This window comes from Camellia sinensis, chromosome 1, assembly GCF_055761805.1.
Source record: "Camellia sinensis isolate YWXY chromosome 1, ASM5576180v1, whole genome shotgun sequence".
In the NCBI taxonomy this organism is placed as follows: domain Eukaryota; kingdom Viridiplantae; phylum Streptophyta; class Magnoliopsida; order Ericales; family Theaceae; genus Camellia; species Camellia sinensis.
Window position 1 is genome coordinate 20,471,856 of NC_138961.1, and position 20,123 is coordinate 20,491,978.

The window sequence follows — 20,123 nt, forward strand, 5'->3', positions numbered from 1 at the left end:
TCTGTTTGAAACCGGGAAGGGCCCTGTTTGGATGAACAAAAAATCCAAACTAATTTAATTTGAATTCTGGATTTTATTTTAATAAAAAATAAAATTAAATTCAAATGTTTTTGGCCCAAAAAGATTAGAAGCCCAACCACACACCACGCACACGCACCCGTGCCCAAGCCCAGCCTGCCCGACCGGACGGACGGCGGCGGCGGCGCGCGCGCGTGTGGTGGTTTTTTTTTTAGTCCAATGGGTCTAGCCCATTTTGCCCATAACCTCTCCCTCTAAAACACTTGGGTACCCCTTGGGGCACACCCCAAGTATCTCACCCTAAGCCTTATAAACCCTTTCAAAACTTCCCACCAAATCAATGTGGGACAAGCCAATTTACAACCTTAAGGAATTTCCACCAAAACTCCATTTCCATGGAGCACACTTTGGCTTCAATTTCCCATTCACTCGGTAATGGTTTTGAGCAGCCAAATATACCACGTGAATCACAACGCGGCATAGAACGCGTTACCACTTTAACCCGAGTTAATCGACACTCAGGGCCCACCTAAAAAATAGACCAAACTTGAGGAAAAATTAACCATTTCCAACAAGTTCCACATAACCCATTGTGGTTTGAGCTATATGCGATTATTCTTTAATATTTATAAATAATCACATAATCTCGCGTTGTTTGTAAATTAAAATGTACCATAACTTCTATTAACAGAATATATAAATTGACCTTTATGCCCATCATCTTCTCCATCTCTTCTCTTTTGAAGTAAACCTGCATATATTTGCTTTCTTCTTCCCCTCACAAGGTTTACTGTTTTGACGGCTAAAATTGCCCAGCATTTCATACGTGATGTGGTTTTATTTGGTTGTTTGGCATGCCAAACGAAAGCTAAATTGGTTGTTTTATTTTTTATGGGCAAAAATAATTTACTTTGGTTGGAAAATTTGAGAAATGAATACAAAGAATTTGATAAAAAAAAACACAAGCTTCAGCATGCTTGGAGTACAAAACAGAGACATAAGCAGTACAAAAGAGAAAAAGGAGAAATAGAAACGAAAGTAATAAACTCAAATTGCAAATTAAGAGCATTTAGCAACTCTAGTGAAGGGAAAAAAGTTTTAATTATGTTGAAAATCCGAACAAATGAGGCATTTATTTATTTATTTTTAATTTAAAAATTCAAACTCTGGTTTGCTTGTCTCTTTATTTTGCATACAGTTAGTATAAAACTGGAACTTAATCTGCTTCTTCCATTTCTATACTAAAAATAAAACAAATGCTCCAGTCCATGAAGAAACTGAAAGTGGTTTGGCATCATTACTAAATTATGAACAAGGAAGATATTGATATCCAAGATCCTCCCATCACAATACAACAGTAAATGATTTTGTAACTTGCTACCTCGTCACATATCACAGATCTAATTGAAAAAAACATTAGAGCATCTCCAACTCATCCTTCAAAACTTCAAATATGTAGGATCCTTCCTAATTTTGAGCTCCAACCCATGCTTCATTTCTTCCTCCCAAATGAAGGAAGATGGATTGATCCTTTAAATATGAAGGGAGGATGAACAAAATGAAGGAGACTCTAAAATACTATTCACTGTATATTTCTTATTATATTCGAAATAACCTTTAATGTGTAAATTTAATTTTTATAAAATTGACATCAATAAAAAGTATGAAATCATACCTTTAAAATGAGTATAATATTAAATATATTTTACAAAAATTTTAAAATTAAATATTTATTAATGAACAAAAATTACTTTTTGATTGGAGTTTGAATGAAAGAAATGAAGATTTGTGGTTAGAGTTTGAATGAATAGCGACTTCCTCTATATTTATTTTTTGAATAAAAAATATTATTTTCATTCTCTTGAGAAGAGGATGTGGTTAGAGATCCTGTTACCCTTCTATACTATTAAGCAAGCATCTTCACTTTCTCATCCAGTTGGACACACCATTTTTTCCTTCACCAAACAATTTTGTGCTCTTTCAAAAGGGGAATTGATGTTTGCAAAACTTCTGTAATACAGCTTTGTCAAGGGGGTAGTTGGAAAATGAAAAAAAAGAACAGAGAGGAGGCGAAGAAAACAAGAAAGATTGGAGTTGCTATTTGGCTTTGTTTATCAACTTTTAATTTTAATTTTAGTGAAAAAGTCATTTTTTTTGTATATATTTTTATACAAATTAAAAAATTATTAAAATAAAAAAAAAGTGATGAGAGATAGAGTTAGAAAAAGTATGGCATTTTTTATAAATTTAAAAGGATACAAAGGCTATTTTTGTCATAAAAATTGACCCACTTTTTAAAGAGTGTTACTTTCACTCACTGTTATTTTTCATAGAAGAGTTAATTGTGCATTTTAATGCACAAATTATTTGATTATTTTCAAATATTAGAAGATAAAACCAAAATTACAAAAGGTAGCGTAAAGTTTGTCTAAAATTAAATAGAATGTTGAAGAACTTACGATTTCGGACAAGAATCACAGCGGGAGATCAGACTTCTTCATTCTCTCTAAAACTTTCTTTTCTGGCTACAAGTTTTCCTTTATTTTCTAACCTTTCTAAAATGAGTTTTTCCCTCTTATCCCAAAGAATGATTAGCTAGCAAGGTAGGAATGTGAATTTCTAACGAGGGTTGCAAGGGAGAAGTAGAGAGAAAACCTTCCCCATCTTCTCTCTCTCTCTCTCACCTGTTCTTCTTCTCCTATGGCTCACCTCTCCATGGACCATGGACCATGCTGAAATAAACAATGAAAACCTTCTACAACCCTACCATTGAAAGTAACATTTGAGGTTTAATTATTTAGTGCAATTATTATATGCAATCTTATTATTATTATATAAAGAACATCACACATCTCCCCAAATTGGCAGCTTCCTATGTGAACGTTCAACAGGAAGGCACATCTGTTGAGTTCTTCTCTGTTATAGAAGCAAACAACAGCAAAACATATACCATACGCCATTATTGCTCCTCCAAGGATGCCTCCTAACACCTGCATTATCTTGTTCTGCCTCTTAACTTCTCTTTCTCCTCTCATTAGAGCCACCTTCAATCTCACCCTCCCCCACCAACACCCCAACCCTGAAGCTGTGGTTCAAGAAGTCCAGAGGTAAACATCATACCCTCTCAACATTCCACACATTATCACACAAATGCACATCTGGGTTTTGGGCAGTATAGCATTCCCTCATCTGGGTCTCCTTGTTTTCACAGTACATTTAGCTAGATCAACAGAAAACCCCATCTGGGTTTTTGTCCATTTCAGCTCTATTTGGAGTCGGAACAAAAATTATAAAAATCTTCATGTGGGTTTTGCTGGTTACTATTACATTTAGGACTTGCTTCTCTGTTTTCAGACAAAATCCCTTGTCCATTTCATCTCCATTATGAGTTGGAACTATATGCTTTTACATTGTTTGCCACAAAAATTGTAAAAATCTTAATCTGGGTTTTGCTCATTCTTACATTTAGCACTTGGCCCCCCTGTTTTCAGACAAAATCCCAATCTAGGTTTTCCTCATTGCAGCATTTTCAAAACTGTGCATCCGTTTTTCTCTCATTTAATTTAATTTTTTTTTTTATTTTTTAAAATCTGGATTTTCTAAGTTCTTCACACATCTGCTATTACATTGTTTGCCACAATAATTGTAAAAATCTTCATCCCGGTTTTTCTCATTATTACATTTAGCACTTGCCCCCTCTGTTTTCATACAAAATCCCAATCTGAGTTTTGCTCATTGCAGCACTTTCAAATCTGGCCCTTTATGTTTATCTCATTTTAGGGCTTTTATAATCTGGGCCACTGTTCTAAGTTCTTCACAAATCTCCTTTTACATTGTTTCCAACAAAAATTTACAAAATTCATCTGGGTTTTACTCATTGCTACATTTAGGACTTTCCTCTGTTTTCAGACAAAATCCCAAAGAGGGTTTTCCTCATTGCAGCATTTTCAAATCTGGCCCTCTGTTTTTTCTCTCATTTTAGGGTTTCTATAATCCCATTCACTCTGTTCTTCTAAGTTCTTCACACATCTGCTACTATTACATCGTTCCCAACAAAAATTTATAAAATTCTTCATCTCGGTTTTGCTCATTGTACCATTTTCTAATCTGGGCTCACTCTACATTTTTCTAAACAGGAGACTCAATGTATCAATATCCAGAAGGCAAATGCTATCCACCACCACCACCAACAATGGCGGCTCCAAAGACCAGCTCTCGTGCCTCACCGGAAACCCAATCGACGATTGCTGGCGGTGCGACCCAAACTGGGCCAACAACCGCCAACGACTCGCCGACTGCGCCATCGGATTCGGCCACGCAGCCCTCGGCGGCAAAGGCGGCCAGTTCTACGTCGTCACCGACTCTTCCGATCACGACCCAGCAAACCCAACTCCGGGCACACTCCGCTACGGCGTGATCCAATCCGAACCCCTCTGGATCATCTTCTCTGGCAACATGCTCATCAAGCTCAAGCACGAGCTCATCGTGAACAGCTTCAAAACCATCGACGGTCGCGGCGCGAATATCCAGATCACCGGCGGCGGCTGCATTACGCTTCAATACATCAGCAACGTCATCATCCACAACATCCACGTCAGCCACTGTGTTCCCTCGGGAAACACTATGATACGCTCCACCCCAACCCATGTTGGGCATAGAGGAATATCGGACGGTGATGGTATCTCCATCTTCAATTCTCATGATATGTGGATTGATCATTGCTCTCTGTCTTATTGTACGGACGGTTTGATTGATGCGATCATGGGGTCCACGGGGATCACGATATCGAACAGCTATTTTGCACATCATAATGAAGTGATGCTGTTAGGGCATGATGATAAGTACTTGCCTGATTCCGGGATGCAGGTGACCATAGCTTTTAATCACTTTGGTGTAGGGCTGGTGCAGCGTATGCCTCGGTGTAGACGCGGGTATATACACGTGGTTAATAATGATTTCACGGAATGGAAGATGTATGCTATCGGCGGTAGCGCTAACCCTACTATCAATAGTCAGGGTAATCGCTATACCGCGCCGGTGGATCCCGACGCCAAGGAGGTAAATTTTCTCTTCTTTTTGTTTTTTAAAATTATTTTATTTACCGGTGAATTATATTGTGCCATTTTCTTATTTTTATTTACTCCAAATACTAATTTCTATTTAAAATTACACAAAAAAAAAAAGAAAGAGAGAGAGTAATCTTATGAATTTTAAATATTTTCTCAACATTTTTATTAAATATTAACTCAAATTAGTGTAGGATCACACGAGATCCACGTGGTATGGTGTGGGTATGTGAGATATAGTGATTGGTTTGGAAAGTGGGTTGGTTTTTTAGTTTTTTTTTACTATTTTAATTTGGGTTAAAAAGTTTGGTTTGGGAAGAATTTTTGACTTTTTTTTGTGAGAGAAGAGTGTAATGATTATGAGTTGAATGTGATGTTTTGTTTGTTAGGATTAAAATAGCTTATTTTGTCTTTTGTTATTAATATAGTTAAAAAAGTCTTACAAAACCACTTCCCAACGGATGTTAGTATTTGGTAGAAATGTTCATAAAACATTTGGTTGCGTGCCTAGCATTTTACAAAACGACAATGCTAGGTGGCTCAAATTTTTGTGGCTCAAATGGCTCAAATCTGTCAAAACGACGTCGTTTTGACAGATTTTGAGTGTAAAACGACGTCGTTTTGACAGATTTGAGCCATTTGAGCCACAATAATTTGAGCTACCAAACATTTTCCTTTACAAAATAGGTTAGTTGTTACAAAAATGCTTTATACCCCAATGGGGTCGACTCCCAGTGAGATGGAGGTTCGTGATTGGGTGAAAAAAAATTATTTTTTTTATTTTTTGGTTGTCAGCCAGTGGGGGCGCACCACCTCACTGGGAGTATTTAGCAGGGTTGTAGTTGTTAATGATATACAAATATATTATTGTTATATTAAAAATTTGAGTTTGCGTTTTGTGAGGTGTTTTGGGATGATGGTTAAAATTTAATTTTTTAATTTTTTTTTTTAGAGAGAAGTGGATTAAAAGTTGGGATATCCGGTGTTTGATGCATGATTACATGTAATACAATATTTTTATGTTATTCGATTATTAAATAGAAGTTAGGGGTTGTTTGGGATGTCCTAAATAAGTGTATTTTTTGAATTTTTGAACTAAAAAGTTGAAGAAAAAATATGATTGTTTGAGTTAATTTTTTGATTTTTTATGAAAAAATGTGTATTAAAAAATTGTATAAATTAGTGTGTAGGGAAAAATTAGGATTGAGAGTTATGCAGTCGTAATTTTGACTTTTGGTGAATAGTTATAACTTTTGAATTTTTTAACTTTTTAAATAATTTTTTGACTTTTTAATAACTTGTCAAACTTGACCTTAATTTTTAAAATAATTTTTAAAAAAAGTTACTTTTAAAAAACAATTTGACAGGTGAAGTGAGAGAATAACTAAACATAAAGAGGCAAATTGTAATTTAGAAAAATGTTTTTAAAGTTCTAATTGTTGAACTTTAAAACCAGCTCATTAGTGGATTTCACTTATTGTGATGTGATATTTTAGTTTTGGTTTATTTAGTTTTTATTTTTTGTTTTTGTCATGTTATTAGTGTTTCATTAAAGCGTCAAAATTAATGTTCTGAATCATTATTATTGTAATTTATCTTTTATTTACGAGTAGTTTGGGATGTTTTAAATAAGTACATTTTTCAACTTTTTATGAAATTATGGGTTGGGTATGAATTGAGTTTGAATTAATGTGGTAGAGAGGTAACGTGACTTAAATAAGATGATAAAACTTAAATATGATAGTGACTTTTTAATTTTTTTAAATTACGACAAATGAAGCCTTATAGTTAGTTTGTTGGTAAAAGAAAAAAAAATATTAGGTATTTTAAATATTTTATTAATATTTTTATTAAATGTTTGATATGATTGTGAGATTTACATCAATCATATGAATCTCATGCAGATCTAATATATCATGGGAAACATTTAGTAAAAATATAAAGAAAAGTAAAGTGCCTTAACATTTAGCTTCCATTTGGGAAGATGGTTTGAAGGCTATTTTGGTTAAAATAGTTATAAAAAATAAAAATAAAAATAATTTTAGTCCATTAAGATAAAATTTCACACTCAACTTAGGTCAAGTTTGACTATCTTAAACAAGTACACATTTTTTATCTCTTTATTTTTCTTCATATCTTTTTGTAAAAAGATAAAAAAGTACACTTATTTAGATCATTTCAAATAACTTTTATAATTATTATATTTTTTCTCACAAAAAAATTAAAAAAATTAATTTTTTTTTTCAAATTAAACTTTTTAATTCTAAATTAAAATAATCAAAAAAAAAAAAAATTAGAAAGTCAAAAATCTAACCACTTCTCAAACGGAGGCTTGTATCATGAGATATCTATTTGTCACATGTGATGATAGGTGTACCTTTGTATTTTTCTTTTTCTTTTTTTTTTCCTTGAGCTCTTTTTAAAACTCACATACTTACACTCGCTATCATTGCTCAAATGTTAATAAAGTGCCTTAACAATTACTCGAGAAACTATTCTCATGTCCAAATCAAATTCTGTGCGACTCGTGAACTTTTTGACACATGTCATGTGGTGGGATAACGTTGTCCTACTTACTGCGGTGGCGCGTGAGGTACACGCGCAGCCTGATTCTGGAAAACCTCTGGTGGGCACCACCTAGATATGGACTGTTTGGTGCAAATTTTAAGAAATTGAAAATAAATAAATAGAAAACACAAGTTTAATATTACTTGCTAAGGTTTAACTAGGTTGTAACTTGGGTGAGTCTGATCAAACTGAGGAGGGTATGTCTAAACTTAACTCTGTGTAGTTTGATTTGTCTTGGTTTTGGCCGAGGCTGTCTTGAATTGTTGGAATACAACAAGTAAATTATTTTTGTTTGAGCATTGTTCTAAATTAATGTGTTCTACTTTTTTTTCAAAAATAAAAAAAATTCACGAACATAAAATATAGCTAGAAATTGATTTGGGTCAATACGGTATAAAGAATGGCATGAATAGTTGTGCGGTCGGTTACTCAACATTAATGTGATGGCCTTAGTTTGTTTTTGAGAGAATAGTTTTAGAGAAAAAATTTTAAAATTTTGTTTAGTTTAGTGATTTTGGAAAAAAAAAATTTTAAATCACTTTTTTTTTCTTACACATTAATCAATCACTTTTTCTCTCTATTCTCTCCTTTACTTTTTCTTTCAAATGCATCTATTCAACTATAACAAAATATCAAATCATCTCAAATTTTCATATTTCAAAATATACAATTAAACAAATTAAAAAAATTCTATACTCTCAAATTTTTTTTTTTGAAAATTTATTTCTCAAAACCAAACCAAACACACTCGATGTCCTTATCGAATGAAATTAAAACCATTAATTTATGGGGGGAAAATTCAGTGATAATATCCCCTATTGTCCAAGTTGGACTCAAATGGTGTTGCCTTTTGGCATGCATTGCCCCTTTCACCTTTTACTTTTTTGGGCCAATTATTAGAGATTTGGCTAAAATACAGATTATTTTATGAGGTTTGAGAAATTATGAATTATCTCTTAAAGGTTATATTGCATAACAAATGAGGGGATAATTTGTTATGAAAATATGAACTTCAGGAGGTGGGATGTAATTTCTTAAATCTAAGGTGAATTCGTATTTTAGTCAAATCTCGAAGAGTGTTGATAATTTGTCCTATCCTTTTTTTATTATTACATATGGTACTGAATTACATAAAGTGGTAGTGGGTATATATAAATAAATATATTGTAGAAGAAATTTATTTTTGAAATGCAAAATGCAGCTTAAAAATAATTGCAGCTAGTTTGGTTGGCCAATACTATTAATATCTTATTAAAAGGTACAAAGTTTAAATATTGTCATTAACAAGTCCTTTCCCTTCACTCAAATTATGGTCTCCGATATATTTTTTGTAGAATTGTGAATTCACATTCCTAGTTCCACTGATATGGCTTTCGTTTAAGATGTGAGTTGGCTTTTTGATTTTTTAGTTATTTTAGCCTGAAGATAAAGTCTCGTTTAAGATGAGTTTTTTTGATTTTTTTTACTTTTGTTAGAGAAAAAATAAAAGGATTATGGTTTGGATGTGACATTTTATCTTATTAATTTTTTAGTGTTTTTAAAAGATGATTAAAAGTTAATTTTTAGTTTTTTTTTTTTTTTGACTTTTTTTGAAAAAATATGTAAAAAATGGGAGTTGATATGACTTAAAATGAGTTAAGAGTTGGTTTTTGGCTTTTAATTGGCTTTTTGGAAGAGTGTTTTGTTTTTTTGTAACTAAAATAGCTAAATTAACCCATGCCAAACGTAGCCATAATATATTTTCTTAATTTGGCATATTGTTTTCGGCGTGGCATTTATTTAAAATGAATGATTTTGAATAGTTTATTTAATTTGAAAATAAAATAAAACATTTAAAAGAAAGGATAATTAGAAAAAAAAGAAGAAGCTCTGTTTTCTTTTTATAACAAAATAAATCTGGACCGTTTAATTTTATTAATTTAAATTTAAATATTTTGATTTATTTTCAATTAAATTATAAATTTATTTTTGTTAGGTAAAATTGATGAAAAAAAATAATATGATAGGCATTAAACTATAGGTATAGCTTCTAGATTATCTCTTTTAGCCTCCGTTTGGGAAGTGGGTTGGCTTTTTGGCTTTTTGGTTTTTTGGCTATTTTAGCCTGGGCTATTTTAGCCTGGTTTGGGAAGGGCTTTTTGACTTTTTGGCTTTTTTGACTTTTTTTGTGAGAGAGGATTGTAATGATTATAGGTTGGATTTGATGTTTTGTTTTTTGTGGCTAAAATAACCTATTTTGTTTTTTGTGGCTATTTTAGCCCCAAACCAAGTTCCCAAACAAAGGCTTAGTTAAGTTGAACAACTAAAATATTTTTTTTATGAACTTTACAAAATGAAAATAGACAAATGATTGCTTGGTTTGGGTTGTTAATTGGGCCTAATTTAATACATTGAAAGGCTAAATATGTTGAAAAATTAATAAAATAAAATGTTATATATAAATTATAATTATTTTATTTTTTTTTTCGTAAGATGATAAAAAATTTAAAAGTTTATTCAAATAGAATTTTTTTTGTAAGTTTAAAATAGTCAAAAAAAAGAAAGAAAAATCAAATTAAAAAAAGTTTATTTCAAACGTTTTTATTTATTTATTTTAATCATAGCGTTTAAATTAATAAAATTAAAATTTTATTTCGTTTCAAGACTCGAACTCTAAAGATTGTGTTTGTTGATTGTTGGTAATTTTGTCAAAAGAAATTATTGAAAAGAAGTATGATTCTGTTGTTGCACATGGATTCAGTTGCACATGCGACCAAGCTGTGATGGACACTAGACAGTGCCTGCCATGCCAGATAAATTGGGTTTGTTTGATTTGGGTTTGTAGAGTAATTTTTTAAATAAAAAATATGAAAATTTGTTAGATTTATCTTTTTTTTTTTAGAAATGATTTTAAAAAATTATTTTGAGAAGAGATTTGTAAAAAAAGTATTTGATTTGATGTGTATGAGAGAAGTGATTTTAAAAAGTAGGTTACCTAACATAATTTTAAATTTTTTTAAAAAAAATTTGTTTAATTTAATTACTCTTAAAAATTTATTTGTAGAGAATTTTTCTCAATTTTTTTTTAAAAACAAACCAAAAAAGGCCATTGTTTTTTTTTTATTTATTTATTTAAATGATGGAACGATATTCAAAAGCTTGGTACTGCACTAGTCATAGTCATAGAGTTAATGACGCGCTTTGTGGCGCTTGACGCTATGTGTCTGTGTTTTGTTGTTGTTGTTGATTGATTGTGTTGTGATGGGTGATATTGATGGTTTTTTTTTTGTGGTGTTGTGGGGACAAAAATACACAACACAAAACAGGTGACGAAGCGCGTGGATACAAACGAGAAAGATTGGACGGATTGGAACTGGAGGACAGACGGGGACATAATGGTAAATGGAGCATTCTTCGTTCCCTCTGGACAAGGCCTCACCGCACAGTACGCCAAAGCCTCCAGCGTCGAGCCCAAGTCCGCCGCCCTCATCACCCAACTCACCTCCAACTCCGGCGTTTTCGGTGATCCCAGGTTTTCTCTCTCTCTCATTTTTTACTCATAACGGAAAAATACCTGCCCCCTTTAAACAACTTGTCATTTCAGTGTAATATCACCACACTCATTTTGTTTTGTTTTTTTAAATAAATTATCCCTTTTAACAAATTACTGATGAATTACCCCCTCTGCAATCTCGAGCTTTTGTTTTTGTTTTTGTTTTTTTACATTGGGAAAGGGGTCACCAAACATGTTGGCCTTATTTGGTATGGTTGTGAGGAAAAAGATTTTCAAAAAAATTTTGTTTGGTTTGTAATTTTTCTTAAAAAATTTTTTAAATTATTTTCTCTTTCTTACATATCAATCAATCACTTTTTCTCTCTGTTCTGTCATTTTTAATTATTTTTTCTCTCACATACATCTACTCAATTATTATAAAATATCAAATCATCCTAAATTCTAAAATTATTTTGAAAATATACAACCAAACAAATTACAAAAATTTCTAAACTCTCTTCAAAATATTTTGTGAAAACTTATCTTCCAAAATCAAACTAAACAAGACCGTTATTAAAATAGGAAAAATTACACCGAAGAAAATATGACCTATGTTGGGGGGGGAGTCCGGATCCTCTCCAGCCAGTCTCCGGCCTTTCCTTTGGATGACGGCCTAGATTGGACCAGACGGCTCAGATCAACTTAAAAAAAAGAAAAAAAAGAGACAAATTTCCTCTCTCCCTCTCTTACCCAACCTTACGTGAGTGCTCTGCTTGGATCTTCTTCCCTTCTCTCATCACTATTTTTTTTTTTCCGAAAGCACAAAAAATGAAAACAAAAAATAAAATCCAAAATTATGAACGTTTGGAAAGGAAGGCTAGGTAGCTACCATAAGATATCTAGTATAAAAAGAAAATCTGAAATCTGCATATAACAAACAAAAAATATACACGGTGGAGTAGCAGCAAGTAACAATATTTTTGCCAAGAAAATGAATATTATCAATAAGGTGTCATATCTCCACTTTCGTAAAGAAGAAAAGAATCTCAGAGTTTACAAACTATGAGATTTGGTTAAGAAAACCCAACTCAAAATTTCCTTCTCTGCAAATTTTTATCCACCTCAGGGAGTGCATCGCCATTGATGGAATCTGCAAATTTACTATCAAAGTGTCAGAGATTTAGAAGAACATCCAACAAATCATCAAGCCACAAATGTTAAAATCATTAAAATCTGAAGCAAACTCACTTTCTCTCTCTAAAATTCAAGAAACAAATTTGAAGCAAACCCACTCTCTCTCTGAAATACAAGCCACAAATTTTTTCTTTGATTTTTCATTTTTTTTAAAAATTCAGGTCACATAAATCATTCAAATTCTTAAATTCAAGCCGAAGTTGGTAGGGGTAGGGGTAGGGGTGGGGGAGAGGAGTCCGGCGGGTGCTAGCGGTCGCGGTGGTGCATGAGGGTCGCTGAAGGGTTTGGAAAAAGGAAGAAGGTAGTGTATGTGTATGTATGTATCAAATGTAAAATTTAGAAAAGAGAGATGGAGAAGGGGAAGAAGATCCAAAGTAGAGCATTCATGGAAGATTTGGGGGGGGGGGGGGGAGATGAAATTTGTCTCTGTTTCTTTTTTTTTGAAGTTGATCTGAGCCGTCTATTTTGATTGGGTTGACGTGGCCCAGTCTGGGCTGTCACCCAGAGGAAAGGTTAGAGACACTGGCTGAAGAGGATCCGAACTCGTGGGGGTTTGTATGGGCTTGTGAGATTCACCATGAATCTGATTTTAATAATTTAAAATATTTATTTTATAAACACTATATGTATATCATTTTTGAAAAAATGAGATTTAATTTTTTATTTTATTTTATGAAAAGAATAGACAATAATGTGTTTTAAAAAAATACACAATCCATTTAGAGTTTATTTGTCATGTGTTAAAATAAATTATGTTATTTTAACGCATTATTTTATTTGGATCATATTATTCTTTGTTTGAATCACATCTATCATTCTTTGTTTGAATCTCATCAATTCTCCATCCATCTTAATTTACATTTTATATTTTTTCATAAAAAATAAAAAATTATACTAATTTAACATTTATGAAACAATCTTAGACCATCTCTAACGGTGAACCAAACTTAGCATCAGATTTAAATTTTGGTGAAAAAGTCACATTTTGGTGCTCCAACAGTTTCACCAAATTAGTATCAAAATGTGAATTCAACAAAAAAATCATCAAACTGAGAACAGGATATAGATTTTAGCAAATTACTGTGCGTGACCGTTGGAGGAGGTCAACCGGTCAACCAGCCGGTTGACCAACCGGTCGACCGGTTTCCTTTCAAAGAGTGGGTTTAAACCAGTCAAAAAAAGTTCAAACAGATAAAAAAAAAATGCTCTTATCAGTCGACCGGCTGTTATCCAACCGGTTGATCCTTCCCTTTTAATACACGGTTAGAGTAAGTCATATTAAATTGAAAATATTGATTTTTTTTATTGAAATTTAATAAAAATTTTAATTAATCATTAGAGATGCTGTTATAGGGTAAAATAGGATGTAAAGTGAAGTGATCTTTTTATGGGCAGTATTCAGAAGAAGTAATGGATAATTCTTGAACTAATCAGGTAGTGGTATGTAATAATTTATTCATTAAAATTAATTTTAGAAATGGGATGGAAAAAGTGTGTATATATATATATATATAATAATGGAGCATGGGGCCACGTGATCATGCGGAGAAGAACTGAGAATCTACTGTCTGCATCTCTAGCCTGTAGCTATGGGTCCCCCAACAGCTTTTACAGTTTTTTTTTTTTGTTTAAAGTTAGGTGTCATTAGAGCCTTTTTCCCACTTCTCTATTTCTTTCCTAGGAAGGTGGGTCGGAGCCTTTTTCACCCACCCTGCAAATGCAGGTTTTTTCACCCCTAGATTGCATTTTTTTATTATTATTATTATTATTATTATTATTATTATTATTATTATTATTATTATTATTATTATTATTCAGTGTGTTTGATTTGAATTTTCTGAATTAAGTTTTTTAAAAATTGAATTTTTTAGTTTTTATATTCTTTTGTTTTTAGTGAATATTTTTTAAATTTTAAATATTTTTTTTACTTTTTTAGATGCACCTTAATTAGAGGTATCTAAAAAGTAAAAAATTTGTGAATAAATATTTTAAAAAATTAATAAATATATAGAAATATAAAAAATGTATTATATTCTTGTATTTTTTTTTTGTATTTTTAGTATTTAGTGAATTTTAAAAGATTTTTTTTATAATTTTTTTACTTTTTAGGTGTATTTATGTTAGGTGTGTTTAAAAAGTAAAAAAATTACTTAAAATATTAAAAAAATTCAGTAAAAACAAAAAAATACAAAAAATAAGAAAGTAGAATTTTCAAACTGTTTTGAAAAATTGGTAACCAAGCACATAGATTATTATTGTTAATGTTTGTTTTTGTTGGGATTGAGGTTTTATTTTACTAGTATTATATAGGCCGTTTGAGAGTAGTCTATTTTAATTAAATTTTTTTTGTTATTTTAATTTAGTTAAAAAATTATATTTAAAATAATAGTTAATTTTTTAATTAATTTAATAATTATGAAAAATATATATAATAATTATAAAGTAAATATAATATTTTATGTTATTATTTAGGATGATTTAAATAAGTGTACTTTTTGACTTTTTATGAAGGCTTGGTTTGGCATCTTTAAAAAAAGTCAAAAAATTAAAAAGTCACTACCCTATATAAGTCATATCATCCTATTTAAGTCACATCACCTCTCTACTACATCACTTCAAACTCAACTCATATTTTATAAATAGTCAAAAAGTATATTTATTTAGGACATCTCAAACAATCCTCAAATATAGATTGGGTTTGGGTTGAGTTTAAAGTGATGTGTTAGAGAGGTGATGTGACTTAAATAAGATGATATAATTTAAATAAAATAATGACTTTTTAATTTTTTAACTTTTTTCCAATGCCAAATCAACCTTAACTATTTTAACTATTGTAATGGCCATATTGAAAACACCTTGTGTTGGACCCTTCGAAGACTGTTCCTCATGGGGATCCAATTGTGTGTTGTGCTTGGCCAACAGCTGTTTAACAGTATATCCTACCTGGGCACCATAGAAATTTATTAGGGCACGGTCCCTCAAATCTTCCACTTGGGCACCATAGCAAAATCTTTCCTTGGAAGTAACGGTAACCAATAGTTTTTAAAAATAAAATTAAAAAACCAATTATCTTAAGGCATGCACTTTCTGATGTGATTTTTTTTTCTGCCACGTGATACGAAGTTATAAGGTTAATAAGTTAGATTACAACAAAAGACGGCAGGTTTTTCTATCAACTCGAATCTCCCTAAACTTCTATTCTTTTCACCATCTCAAAGAATTGTTACATGAATCATTAGGTCAACTGTCCTGTCCGATGTGGTTATATTTGCACTATTTTTTATTACACCCTTTTAAAATTACAAATTATTAAATTTATATCCTTACACTTAGTGACGAAGCCAGCAAATTAAGTTAGAGGATACTCTTATTAATTATAAGCGCAAAATAGGGTGTAAGCACAAAAAATTAAATATTCATTATTAACAGCAATAAATCAAAATTTTATAATAATACGAAATAGTTCGATGCAGAATGGTGATGTTAGTTTGCAGTTATAGCACAAAAAATTATGGATCAAAATTTTTAATTTTAGAAAATAAAAACATATCATTTACAGCACAAATTATTATAAAATCTGTTTAATTTTTGTTTGACAAAAAAATATTAGAGAGATGATATTGCTTATAAATGATGTATTTTGAATAAAAATATTATTAAATAGTCTTTAAGTACCTTATGGCACTATCTACGTGATGCTCACAACATGGGAAACCACAACTCACACTAGTGTGTCTGTCATTATCTCTTAATTATCTAAAAATGATGAGTTAATTATATCTAATCTATAAGATTTCTTGCTAAATTATTGATTTAGACAATTATTCTCAAAATATCAAATAACTATGTGTTGTGATCAATACAAAAAATCCTTAACCAGAGAGCATGTTAAAATAAAAAAGAATACATTTTACATATAAAAAATAATAATATAAGGTTCAAAACTGAGGAGGGCACGTGACCCCCTTAGCCTCCTCTTTTGGCTCCGTCCTGCTTACACCCAACATAATACCAAAAATTCTCTAATTTTTACAACCCTAACCTACTCTCCAACCGCTCTTCCCCCACCGGCAACCCCTCTTCCCGTCTCCCTAGCCACCAATGCAAGAATTAAAGAGAGAAAGAAATAGGGTTTTTAGATCTAGAACAAAGATCGGCGACTGAGAGGTGGAAAGGGTGCTGGGGGACCCGTGGAGATTTTGGGGTGGGGTGGGGGGGGGGGGGAATGCAAGTGTAATGAGAATTTGAGGTTTTTAATTTTTTTAATTTGAATACTTTTTTACAATTTTAAGTGGCAATAAAATATTAATAAAAAAAACAAAACAAATGGGAAGTGTAAAGAGATGTTTTTGTGTTGTAAATAGAGTCACCCACTTTTCAGACTTGAAGGGCATTTAAAAATTTAGAATTCCCCACTTCACATGGTACTCTAATGGGATGGGATGGGTGTCTCTTTTGCAAAAAGAGAGGCAAAGCCTTGTATAAGTCATAAGCAATGCAGAAAACAGGGAAGCAAATATGTGTGTGGAAACAGTTTATGAAGTTTTCTTTTAATATATACAGACATTGACTTATTGGTTAGTGTCTGGGAGGATAATGTAGGGACCCTGCCCCCCACCAAAGTCATTTATTGGTTGGTGTTTTCTTGTGAGAATTTGAGTATTGCTGACTCATTTATATTCTCTACTAACTGCTTTCCAGCCAATTTTAGTGGGCTCCACTTAAAATATTTTTTTAGATTTGGGCCCACATCTGATATGTATCAGTCCTGAAAAAAAAGGTTCTTCTCCATGACAGCATTTGCTGCCCTGGCCCCCATGTTGCATCAGACTTGTCGAAATAGCAATCAAGTCCTTGGAATTCTTTCATCTTTGGTTTTCCTCCTGAATCTCCTCTGTATTTACATTTTGATCACAAGGGTGTCTCGGACTTCACCCCAACTAATTACTTCAGTGTATATTGTTTTATCGGGAGGGGCATTTTAGACATTTTGTTTGGTCTTTTCATTGAATTGAATCGAACTCCAACATTATAGACAATGCTATAAACATTTTGCGTTATTCTCTGTTGACTAGTTATATTTGGAGAGTTTTTGAGGCTAGGCTAACTAATTTTAAGAGCAAAGAGGGTTGGTAGAGTACACATTAGGCAAAGTGGTTAAGCAAAATGTAGAATTTATTATTTATTTATTTATGTACTTTTGTTAAGGAAAATGCCTATTAGAGTTGGAGTTGCTCTAAGGGAGAGTGGAGAAGACAAATTTTAATTATCGTATGCCTCTTGAAGTTCATTGGAAGAAGTAGAAAAAAGAATAAACATAGGAGATTATATGTTTCTTCATCGCCAACTCATGACTTGTTAGGGATCATTGTTGTTGTTGTCGTTGTTGTTTGTATGAATTATTATTATTATTATTTCATAAAAAGTTTTTAAAGGAAAGCTTTTTAAAGTTGGAGGAAAAACACAAAGGAGAAAATTTCCCCTCTCACTTTCTTTGTTTTCCTTTTACCAATTTCAAGTTCCAAACAAGGCCTAAACTTTTGTAAGTTTTAGAAGAGGTTGGCAAAGCTATTGTAGTATGGCTGGGAAGAAACATCGCGAAATGACGGCCTCTACGATTAGGTTATTGAATCTAGCAAATGTCATTATGTTTATTATAAGACTCCCACCATGGTAACCCTCTCAAAAATTAGGAAATTTATTCCAAATTGGTTGGTTTCAAACAATAAAACTCCCCTCTACTTGTGTCCTTTTTATTTTAATGGAGTTTAGCTTTTGAGGCATTTTGGAATAGTTTCCACCTGTTACCACTTCAGAGTTTTTTGAACAAAGGTAAAAACATTCATATTCAACACAACAGCAAAATATACCTAACGAGAGTTTGAAAAGAGTCAAACGAACCACACATCCCAAAAATCACTATGCAAAATGTATATGAATAAATAAGATTTTTAAAAAATGAGTCTTATCAGCAAATTTTATAAAATATTATCCATTCGAATGTATTTTGTGTTCTATTATGTATTTAGTTTTTATGTTCATATCATAATAGAAATGTGATAATAATAAATGTGATTGTAACAATTTGATGCAAAGTTGCCATAAAGAGCTGAGCTAACTATTTGGCATGTTCCCTTCATGTGGGGGCCGTATATTGTTCCCACAATTTTCTTATTGGATTACTTGGATCTGAATGGGGTTGGCAACATGGAGAGGTTCTTTCCCAACTGTGCCATCATGTGAGGGAGGCTTTTTCTTCCTAGTTAAACAGTTTAATTGCACAGAGAATTTTCACGGAATGTGACATAAATGTGAGATAAAAGGTAGCTCTCACACCTTTGTTTCACATCTGTGTTACATGTTCTGTGAAATTTTTTTGTATTCTTAACATAACTGTGTCTAATTTTACACAATTCAACTGAAAAAATTCCCTCAACTGCTTTTTAGATTCACATCAACCATTTTGGGACTTGGTGCATTTAATTGTGCTATTGAAAGTGAAATTTATCAACAAAAAAAAAAAAAGATACTTGTAAATATTGAATGATCTAGGCCCCATGATGCCATGTCTTAACATTTCAAACCCTTGTTTTGTTTTGTTTGTTTTATTATATTGACATTATTGTGTTGGTGTAACTACCATTCTCTATCAGGGACACCAGTGTGAGCATTTCATACCCTGGTGTCAATGGCGTTGGTACCAGCACTGGTGGAAGCGGTTCTGATGGGGGGTCCGGTAGCAGCAGTGGCGATGGCGGGAACTTTTTTGGGATGATATTTGGGAGTAGCGCGCCACCACCACCTTCTTCATCTACAACCACTACCATCCTCTTGTCTCTTTCAATTATTTTAAGTTTATACATTACCACCAACTATGGTACTCTATTTTCATTACCATTGTTATCATCATCACAATTATTATGATTATTATAGGAAATTTGGAAAGCAAAGGAATTGATATTTAAGAAAGGAAATGAGAGATTTATCAATTTGATTGTTTGTGGAGGTCCCACTTTGTATATAATTGGATGGGTTATCAGAAGACTTTTGATCAAATTATGTGGGCTAGCCAAGCTACATGATTTATTTTTTGGATAGGTCTGTATACCAAATTAAAATATGTCAGTATAATGGGATCTAAATGTAATATCTTCATTTGTTGATTATTTTATTATTATTATTATTATCGACAATGTTACGTAGCTCAAATTTTGTGGCTTAAAAGTGGCTCAAATGGTCAAAACGACGTCGTTTTGAGTACAGAACAACATAAAAATGGCCAAAATGACGTCGTTTTGGCCATTTGAATCACAAAATTTAAATTACGAGACATTTTCCTATTATTATTATCAAAAATGGATTGATTGCGATGATTTATTTAGCGGAGTTTATTGACTCTTTACGTTTCTAATAAGACGATGATGAGAAACAAAGATGGGATATGGGCGGCTCAAGTGGTACTTTCGGATCCTACGTCAACTTCAGAACCTTTATTTATTATCTCTTCAACACTTAATTTTTTTATTTTTTATTTTTTCTTTTTTTGGGCTTTCCACAATAATGCCCTTAACAACATGGGATGTCTCCATGTCCGTAGAAAATGGCCAAACCGGCCCAGTGAGGATACAGTGTTACTGCTGTGCGTGAAGCACAGTGGTGACTGTTGTGCAGTCTATGAAACTGATTTCGGATCTTATTTTGATGATTTAAATCGTTGAAAATTTTAAAAATATTGAGAATTATATATTTGTAAAAAATCAAGTTGATCGGATATTAATAACTTGTTCATCAAATAATATTTGTAT

General features: G+C 32.0%; 1 protein-coding gene and 1 long non-coding RNA gene across 2 annotated transcripts; one reads left to right on the top strand and one right to left on the bottom strand.

The window, feature by feature from the left end:
• Window positions 1–1,956: 1,956 nt before the first annotated feature.
• On the top strand, window positions 1,957–19,460 carry LOC114321199 (putative pectate lyase 12). Its single transcript, XM_028268347.2, has 4 exons — window positions 1,957–3,125; window positions 4,155–5,076; window positions 10,958–11,163; window positions 18,972–19,460. Exons 1-4 carry the CDS (start codon window positions 2,995–2,997, stop codon window positions 19,240–19,242), a joined length of 1,530 nt encoding a protein of 509 aa, XP_028124148.2. The 5' UTR covers window positions 1,957–2,994; the 3' UTR covers window positions 19,243–19,460.
• LOC114321200 (uncharacterized) lies at window positions 11,967–12,713 on the bottom strand. The gene is made up of 2 exons (XR_003650188.2): window positions 12,373–12,713; window positions 11,967–12,274 (listed from the first exon to the last, which is right to left on the bottom strand). It is a non-coding gene; the product is annotated as an uncharacterized LOC114321200 (long non-coding RNA).
• Window positions 19,461–20,123: the final 663 nt, after the last annotated feature.

Bases quoted from the DNA above. Each gene is read 5' to 3' on its own strand.
- LOC114321199 (XM_028268347.2), top strand. From the start codon at position 2,995: ATGCCTCCTAACACCTGCATTATCTTGTTCTGCCTCTTAACTTCTCTT. The intron at 3,126-4,154 runs GTAAACATCATA...TTTTCTAAACAG, and splicing joins GTGGTTCAAGAAGTCCAGAG to GAGACTCAATGTATCAATAT. The intron at 5,077-10,957 runs GTAAATTTTCTC...AACACAAAACAG, and splicing joins TGGATCCCGACGCCAAGGAG to GTGACGAAGCGCGTGGATAC.